Source organism: Borostomias antarcticus (assembly GCF_949987555.1).
Source record: "Borostomias antarcticus genome assembly, chromosome: 3".
Lineage (NCBI taxonomy): Eukaryota > Metazoa > Chordata > Actinopteri > Stomiiformes > Stomiidae > Borostomias > Borostomias antarcticus.
Genome location: NC_140236.1, coordinates 2,174,440 through 2,184,439, shown reverse-complemented (window position 1 = coordinate 2,184,439; position 10,000 = coordinate 2,174,440). Strand labels below are relative to the sequence as shown.

Below are 10,000 nucleotides of genomic sequence, written 5' to 3'. Positions count from 1 at the left end.
GGTCTGACTGCCTCCCAGGCTGAGAGGGTCTGACTGCCTCCCAGGCACCCAGGGTCTGACTGCCTCCCAGGCTGAGAGGGACTGACTGCCTCCCAGGCTGAGAGGGACTGACTGCCTCCCAGGCTGAGAGGGTCTGACTGCCTCCCAGGCACCCAGGGACTGCCTGCTAGGAATAGAAAGGCTCAGATCAATGCTGTATGGATCTCCCTCCTTCACAGTCTCTCATCCTCTGCTCAACCCCTCAGGAAATGGTCACGCCTTAAAAGCCTTGATTGAGGCTCATCCCACACACACACACACACACACACACACACACACACACACACACACAAACACACACACACACACACACACATGTGAGCCCACCCACAGCAACAAAAACACACAAAGTAATACAAACATACAGAAACACACATTATACACACACACACATTAATGCATGCTCACGGAAAGACGCGCACACACACACACACACACACACACACACACACACACACACACACACACACACACACACACATGTGAGCCCACCCACAGCAACAAAAACACACAAAGTAAAACAAACATACAGAAACACACATTATACACACACACAGATTAATACGTGCTCACAGAAAGACGCACACAGGCACACACACACACACACACACACACAAACACACACACACACACACGTGAACCCACCCACAGCAGCAAAAACACACAAAGTAAAACAAACATACAGAAACACACATTATACACACACATTAATGCGTGCTCAGAGAAAGACGCACACAGGCACACACACACACACACACACACACACACACACACACACACACACACACACACACCATTCTCCATTCTCTGCCTTTTTAATCTGACAAGCACTGAAAAATGAATTGCTAAAATACACCTTCACATTTTTCAAATTAAAATAATGCTGCTTGTCAGTTGTCACCATAATTCTGCCCTGAAAACAAAGCCCCTGTAATCAGCCCCTGAAATGGAAACTGATTTGATTCATGCCGAGATTAAGAACAATGGTAGTGAAGTGGAAATGTAGTGAAATTGAAGATACAGCTCAAATAGAGATATTTCTAGCGGTTGGACAGGAGAGAGCTTTGTGGTTTAGTCTCGGTTTCCAGTGGAAATAGTTCCCTGCATTTCTCCCATCCAGGCCGTCCTCCTCCAGGGGCAGCCAGGGGCAGTGGGCCGTCCTCCTCCAGGGGCAGCCAGGGGCAGTGGGCCGTCCTCCTCCAGGGGCAGCCAGGGGCAGTGGGCCGTCCTCCTCCAGGGGCAGCCAGGGGCAGTGGGCCGTCCTCCTCCAGGGGCAGCCAGGGGCAGTGGGCCGTCCTCCTCCAGGGGCAGCCAGGGGCAGTGGGCCGTCCTCCTCCAGGGGCAGCCAGGGGCAGTGGGCCGTCCTCCTCCAGGGGCAGCCAGGGGCAGTGGGCCGTCCTCCTCCAGGGGCAGCCAGGGGCAGTGGGCCGTCCTCCTCCAGGGGCAGCCAGGGGCAGCTGGCCGTCCTCCTCCAGGGGCAGCCAGGGGCAGTGGGCCGTCCTCCTCCAGGGGCAGCCAGGGGCAGTGGGCCGCCTCGTCAGTGGCGCCCGGGGAACCAAGTCCAAGTGCTCAGTCCAAATCCTGGTCAGGGACCGGACTGAAGAGCATCTGTTCTTCTGCATGTTTTTTGTATTGGGTTCTTTTGGGAGGGAACCCTTGTGAACACGGGGAGAACATGCAAACTCCGTGCAGAAAGGCCCGGAGACCTTCTTGCTGTGAGGGGACAGTACTAGGTACTACGCCACCGTGCCCCACGTGAGCGATTTTGGGGTTGGGTGTCCAGCTGGTGACCCCTAGCCGGACGCTCTACCTTCTGAGCTACGCCCCGCCCCATAGAGGCTTGGTACTACAGCAAATACAGAGAGCAGAGAAGAGCACAGGCAGGTAGGACAGAGAGAGTGTGTGTGTGTCGGGTGGGCACCTGTGTGTGTGTGTGTGTGCGTTGGTAATCAGTGTTTTTAGAGGACTGTCACGACTGTTGGCAAGGCAGAGGGCCTGAGTTGGACGCCCATTGAGGAGGAGGGGGGTCTTTCCTGGGGGGTCGCTGATCGCTCCCTGGTATGATTGTGTCGTTTTAAACCGTGCACTTTTTTTTATTCAGTATTGTTTGTATGTATTGTCTGTTTTTTTATTTTTTATTTGTATATACTGTAAAGCACTTTGGTGCAACTTCGGTTGATTTTAAATGTGCTATATAAATAAAGTTGACCTTGACCTTGACCTTGACCTCGCTGGCGAGGTGACGTACCTTCATTGGGGGGACGGGTAGAGGCTTGCTCTCCTTGTCCAGGGAGATGTAGGTGAAGAAGGCGGTGACGGCGCGGTACTTCCCCTGCTCCACCAGGTCATCGGCGTCCACAAACACCTCGATCTCCATGGACTTGTTACTGGTGAACGTCATCCGCCCCGACACGGTCACCACGCAGCCTGGGGAGAGACACGTCAAACAACCTGGAATCACCCAAAACGGATAAGGTCACACCGTGTCTCATCCGCACATTATTCCTCCGCCTCAGTGTGTTAATCACAAAATAAACCGCTCAAGCAAAGGTCACGGCGTACCGCACCTCTACTGAATCATGTAGCATTGATGCGGAGCTGTCAATCATCCTATTAGAATATGGGTAACACTTTACAATAACAGTACATTAATAAGCATTAGTTAATGCATTATTAAGCATTAAGTAACAGTTAACTAATGTCTCTATTAACCATTTACTAATGTTATTTATGTTAACTAAGGTTAACTCACCTAACCCTAACCCTAACCTTAACTAAGGTATTAATTAACATTAGTAACCTAACCTAACCCTAAATAAGCATTAGTTAACAGTTAACTAATGTTTTTTGTGACTCTTATTGTAAAGTGTGACCAGAATATGTAGCCGTTAATTGAAGAAACTGTACAGCGTTGAGGGAAGCCTTGCTATTCATTGCTCTTTTGACTGTTGGATAAATAGCTTAGAAGCTTAACTCTACAAACGGTAATTCAACTAAAACTGGCAGTCTAAGACCAGACAGCCGTTGCTGTTTATTAGTATTTCTTCAGCAATTCTCACAAACAGTTCCACTGACTTGGTTCTACGCTTAGAGTATTTCATCCAAGAAATTGCATCACACAACTTCAAAGCCTGTGCCTCTGAAGGACAGCAAGGAAAAGGTGATAACAATTCAGCTCTTTCACTGTTCCAACGGGAGTAATTAGAAAACACGCTCGCTTTTCTTCACTTCTATCTTTGCCAATTTCAGCTACAAAGCGCTCCGAGCACCATCGCAGGCACAGATTATGAATCGCACTCTGCACCTGCTTGCCTTCTGGAAATGTTCGTTCTTTGATAGAAAATGTAGACGCGCATGAAATCCTACTGTTTTCTATTTGATGTGCTGTTAAGTCTGCCGTCATCGATGAAAATTCAACTGAAAACTGAATCATAAACTTTACTGGTTGACCATTTAATGGTGTATTAAGATTAAAATGGAAACTTGACTTCATTTGTGATTTACATTGCTTGTGATGGAGACTGCCTGGGATTCATTGCTTATTACTGTAGCTGTGTCACATTCAGTGACTCAGGTGCACTAAAGCAACAAAATTTACATTAAAATTGACTCATTTTCGCCCCGGTAGCTCAATGGGTTGGGGCGTTCACCATGTAAAGGCTAGTCCTTTCTACAGCGGCCTGGGTTCGAATCCGGCCCATCATGTCTTCCTCTCTCTTCCTCTCTCTCTCTCTCTCTCTCTCTCCCACCTTTCCTGTCTGTCACCTACAGTACACTGTCCTATCCCTAATAAAGCAGAAATGCCTTAAAAAATAAATCTTAAAAAAAAGGACTCATTTGGAATTGTCCCTCATCAGATCACAGATGGAAGTTAACTAGACATGGTGCTTGGCGAGCACAGACCTCCGCCTCTGAATGCATCTCATGGCTCTGTGTGCATGTGCGTGCGAGCAGGACATGTTTGCTGCATTCGTTAGGTTGTGAGCTTAATGCCAGTCCAAAGCACATGTCTCTTTCTCTTCTGAGTTGCTTTGGATAAAAGCGTCTGCTACAGTCAATGACTAATGTAATGTAATCTCAGGGATGTATAGTATGTCCTTATTGTTTTGTAATAGGACCTTGAGCTTCCATAGTGATGAAGGGTGCTGTTCTACTGCCGATCTCTAACGGCATATCGGCCTCTAATCATCCATGATCTTATGCCAGAGTTAGGATTGTTTTTTCTCCGAGATCTATTAAGTATTAACATCCAACGTCTCTCAAAGTACAAAAAAACAGAGCAGTTGGTGTTTTCTGTGAGAAAGTCTGACTCCGCAGTCTTCTCCCTCAGTGAGGAGGAGAACTCCACAGCCTCTCCTGGTTTGATCCATTCTGCCTGCGTGTGCCTGGGAGTGGTGGGGGGTGATGGATGTGTCCCACGCCACGGCAGCGGGCAGCACGTCGGTGACTCCGCCACGGGGCAGGGCCGCCCCCGGAGTCACATCTGCTCCGGGAGAACACGTACAGACTAAAACTTCTTTTTCTTTTACTTCTTTACTTTCTTGTATTTGTATGTGTGAAGGGAAAATACAGCTTTGCACTGCAGAACCCATGGCCAAGGCCTATGAGGAGAGAGAGAGAGAGAGAGAGAGAATGGCCAAGGCCTATGAGGAGAGAGAGAGAGAGAGAGAGAATGGCCAAGGCCTATGAGGAGAGAGAGAGAGAGAGAATGGCCAAGGCCTATGAGGAGAGAGAGAGAGAGAGAGAGAGAATGGCCAAGGCCTATGAGGAGAGAGAGAGAGAGAGAGAGAGACAATGGCCAAGGCCTATGAGGAGAGAGAGAGAGAGAGAGAGAGAATGGCCAAGGCCTATGAGGAGAGAGAGAGAGAGACAATGGCCAAGGCCTATGAGGAGAGAGAGAGAGAGAGAGAGAGAGAGAGAGAATGGCCAAGGCCTATGAGGAGAGAGAGAGAGAGAGAAAGAGAGACAATGGCCAAGGCCTATGAGGAGAGAGCCCAAAGAAGAACAGGCAAAGAAAAGGGCAGAGCAGAGGGAGGAGAAGAGAAGAAGAGAAGAAAAGAGAGACAGAACAATGGTCTACATCCCAACCATCAACAAACCCAGCGTAGCTGTGAGGATGACCAATCAGACCGCACCTTGTTATCTTCTAAACACCATTGACCAATCAGACCGCACCTTGTAATCTTCTAAACACCATTGACCAATCAGACCGCACCTTGTAATCTTCTAAACACCATTGACCAATCAGACCGCACCTTGTAATCTTCTAAACACCATTGCCAAGGAAAAAATTGACCAATTGTTGGCCATCGGAAACTCTGTCTTTTACAAAGGGGCAAGCTATCTCCCAGCCAACAACACTTTCAGGTGTCAGGTGTGATTTACAAGAATCTTCTACAATCTTTAAACCAGTATATATTTTTCATATGGGTGAACTTTGGTACAGCATCATAATTCTGTTGACATGGACAGAGAGGAGAGGCAGGTCACCACATAGACACCCACCATGTCCTTTCAACCGTGACACTGGCGTCACTCACTGTGTTTACAACACTTCATATCCTGAGTCTATCCTCACTGCTCTCCAGCTCCACCAGGCCCACTCTCTACTGTTGACAGGAAGCCAAGAAATGGATCTGAACGCAAACGCTTGGCATCAGCAGAACTGCAGCATATCAGGATTCACGCCAAATTATCTGGAGAGCTGTTGTTGATGGGGTACCATGGGGTAAAAGTATGTGTATGGTATGAAACAATTCATCTATACAAACGAGCATGACTCCTGTGACAAAAAATTCTCAAAAGATTTCTGTGAAAACAGAGTCGTTTTCTGTTTTCACACTTGTAAAGTAACCAGTAAAAGACAGGAATGATAACACAATAAGGCTTTACAACGTCGAAGTCAAACACAGTATCTAAATAATTTACAAATGGTAAAAGCTCTGTCAAGTTCGCGTGAACGAGCCTCTCTGATGTCAGCCCGACCCCCACTCTGTAACGCGAGATAGCGTTATTGGAAAAGAGCATTAAGTTCCGTTGATAAAGATCTATGCCAGTAATGTTGTCGAGTCTTGGAGCGTGAGAGGCCTGTATGCAACCTCCCCTAATCCTGGCTCTCATGAACACCAGACAAGGGAGGGGGAGGGAGAGAGGAGCTAGCCTAACAGAGGGGCATTAATGATTCATATCCTCACACTGACGGAATAAGGAAACAATAGTCCAGCAACGGAAAACCAGGATGGAAACTGCAAGATTAGAAAACCACGGATATGCTACAGATACAAGATGGCTGGTGTTTAATGTGATACCAGTTAGCGGTAGCTACTCTACCACAGTATGCTATAGATACAAGATGGCTGGTGTTTAATGTGATACCAGTTAGCGGTAGCTACTCTACCACAGTATGCTACAGATACAAGATGGCTGGTGTTTAATGTGATACCAGTTAGCGGTGGCTGGTGTTTAATGTGATACCAGTTAGCGGTAGCTACTCTACCACAGTATTAATAGGCTTTATTGGATTTTTCACATTGTCAGCTCATGTACTATTCATAAACTGGGATTCATTAGCGCCACAGTTTATTGTACATTAGAAAACCTAATATAGTACAAAACATAATTAAAATGGCAGGAACATCCCTCCGCTTGGAGTCGGTAGCCACAACAGTTAAAGGAATATGCTCGTTTTTGACAACCTGGACCTTATTTACGACATATTATAAGAAGTTTGACTCACCCAGATCACTTTTTTGTTGTTCGGAGGCCTGTAGAAGAAATATAAAATCCAGCGCGAGCCAGTATATCCATGTAATGGCGGCGCACGGGGCATAGGGAATGCCGTTTCTCAAAATCCATTTTCGGCCGCTAAACGGTTGTTTTCATCAATCACATTGCATGAATCGACAGTTGATATTCCTCTACGCCAGCCATTGTTTTGGTTCCAAATAAGGGATCTTGATCCTCTGTAACAAGCCTCTTTACAAGCCGCTCCCCCACTTGCTCCAGCACGCATGCGCACAGGCCAGCGCGCAGACTTGCTATTCTCCGTCTGTAGGCTACACTCGCGGCTCACATTCTCTGCGCTACGATCGGATTGTTGGTGCCTAGAATATTGTGTGCAATATGGCTGAATATTTGTCAGATTTAGAGGATCTAGAAAATCCGATCGTAGCGCAGAGAATGTGAGCCGCGAGTGTAGCCTACAGACGGAGAATAGCAAGTCTGCGCGCTGGCCTGTGCGCATGCGTGCTGGAGCAAGTGGGGGAGCGGCTTGTAAAGAGGCTTGTTACAGAGGATCAAGACCCCTTATTTGGAACCAAAACAATGGCTGGCGTAGAGGAATATCAACTGTCGATTCATGCAATGTGATTGATGAAAACAACCGTTTAGCGGCCGAAAATGGATTTTGAGAAACGGCATTCCCTATGCCCCGTGCGCCGCCATTACATGGATATACTGGCTCGCGCTGGATTTTATATTTCTTCTACAGGCCTCCGAACAACAAAAAAGTGATCTGGGTGAGTCAAACTTCTTATAATATGTCGTAAATAAGGTCCAGGTTGTCAAAAACGAGCATATTCCTTTAAGCTAATTACTTAATAGCTGATAGCACTGTTTTTATAAACTGTCTCTGAGTCTCTGTTAAATGTAAATGTACTTGAGTCTAGTGTGTTAGATCTAGATCAACCCAAAGATGGGACAGGAGCTGGCCAGTGCGCACCCACTATTGTGTCCCTTAAAATTGGGGAAGCTAATTTATGGAACACCATATCAAAGAGTATTAAGCTGAATCCCAATCTGAGTGCGCAAACCGCACTTGCGGCCCCTCGCACTTGTGGCCTGAGGCCTGAGCACTTAATTGACGTCAGCTGGAAGGGCCAGAGGGTGCAGGGCCGTGAATTAAATGGGACAGCACTCCCAGTTTCGCTCAATGCCCCTCCCACTTCGTTTTCATTGGCTGCCGCGTTCCTCCGACGCAGAGGCTGCTCTGACGCTCCCTTCAGCTCTGCAAATTGACCGATTGAGGTCTGTTTTAATTTAATAATAATTAAAAAATTAGGTTGGGTGGGATATGTTTGCAGCATGTGGATTTCAAGATAAATGTTGTGTTATCTGCAAATGTCATCATTTATGTGTGATGCACTCGGATCATGACTCGGATGCACTCAAGCACTGTGTCACATGAGACGCGGTGGGCTGTGGGTATTTTCTGCTCCTAAGTCCGTGAAATTGCGGACTTTCGGTAAGTGCGGTTAAAGTGCGCAAAATGGCGGCGTGGCGCACTTGTGGACCTAGCAATTCCGTTTTGGAACTACCCTGAGCCCTTGTGGACTTAGCGGGAACGCGCATGTAAGGCCACAAGGCCGCGAGTGCTCTGCACTTTCGCCTAAGTGCGCGATTTGGGATTCAGCTTTAGAGAGGCGGCCACAGTGGACATTTTTAAATGGCAACTTAAAACACACCTCTTTAACTAAGCTTACAATTAGGAGCACTCCTTGTATCCTTTATCCTCTTGTCCTTTTATCCTTAAATTAGTTTTATTACCTGAATCATTTTATTCATTTTATTTTATTCACTGCTTGTTTGTATACTGAAGAATACTGTAGCCTCAATCAAACGCATAGCTGGTGCCATGGATGCCAGAACTGTGGGTCGATGCTAGTTTAGTTACCATCGAAAAGCCGAGCGTCTTCGAGCAGAAAAATGATATTTCAGAGCTGTCATACCTTTGTGGATCTTGCGATGGAAGTTGATGGCGTCCACAGAGGCGGTGACGATGTTGGTCTTGCAGTGACGGGCCGCCACAATACCGGCCACCTCGTCCATCAGCTTCATAGTCACACCTGGTGTGGGAACATCAATCAATCAACCAATCAACCAATCAATCAATCAATCAATCAATCAATCAATCAATCAATCAATGCTTTATTTGTATAGCGCATTTTATACACAGAGGCAACACAATGCGCTTTACAGAGAACAAGACCATGTCCGAATGTCCATACTACATGCTACATACTATATAGCACATACTGCAATTCGCATACTACATGCTATGTAGTACGTACATACTACTCCACGAAAACATGTGTTTAGTATGCAGGATAAATGTAGCATGCTACTCGAGTCATCAAGTGATAGTGACGGGCTCCGGCTCGCATACGGTTCATGTTAAACTTCCAACAAAACAAAGACTGTTATTACTGGGGACCAGAATCTCCTACTGCACTTAATGTTGAGAGGAGGTGGAAACACACGGGTAAAAACACAATCTATATGCCTGCTCTCTCAATATAAAAGCAATAAGGGAAATGAGCCTGGGCAGAATGAATGTGGGTTTGTGCTGATGACTGTGGTGTGAGACACTCTGGGGAAGGATGCATGAGTTTCCGGAGTCTGAAAGACCAATTTCAATTTACCGCCCCCTGGCATCACAATTCCCCACACAGCACATCAATAAATCATGTTCTTCATATCCCGTAACAGACCCCGGAGAACCTCTTGACCTATTTGGAGGTCTGAAAAACAACACCCCAGGTATCAATACTGTGTCTTCACGAAAGGGACGAGAAATGGCAAAATAATAAAGATCACTTTTAACAGAGTGGAACAAATCCATTTATTTCGCTCAACTCTAATCAAATAGATTATCCCTGAAATTGATTCTGAGTCTCGAAATGAAGTGGTGTGCATCTCTCCGGGACTGAGAGGGAGAGACAGATGAAGCGAGGGAGAGAGGGAGTGGGAGACGGATGGAGAGAACGAGGCAGAGATAGAGGAGGTGTAGAGAGGGGGAGAGAAGGAGGTGTAGAGAGGGTGTGAGGGACGCGCGGCGTTGCAGAGTACAGGTCGCCGGTCGCTGATGAAGTGAAACGAATGTTGTCTGAGACCGCCCTCGGGAGAGAGAGAGTGACAGAATCGATCGCCCGTGTGCAGACAGGAAGTGATGTAGTGTTTTGAG

At 47.0% G+C, this 10,000-nt stretch overlaps 1 protein-coding gene across 1 annotated transcript in view; it reads right to left on the bottom strand.

Annotated features, from left to right (window-relative positions):
* acot7 (acyl-CoA thioesterase 7) overlaps positions 1-10,000 on the bottom strand; it is a 53,653-nt gene that overhangs the window by 11,431 nt on the left and 32,222 nt on the right. The window contains exons 7-8 of the mRNA XM_084436302.1: positions 8,766-8,882; positions 2,288-2,466 (exon numbers count right to left, since the gene is read on the bottom strand). Coding sequence (XP_084292428.1) covers positions 2,288-2,466; positions 8,766-8,882 — 296 coding nt within the window. The remainder of the gene's footprint in view (positions 1-2,287; positions 2,467-8,765; positions 8,883-10,000) is intronic.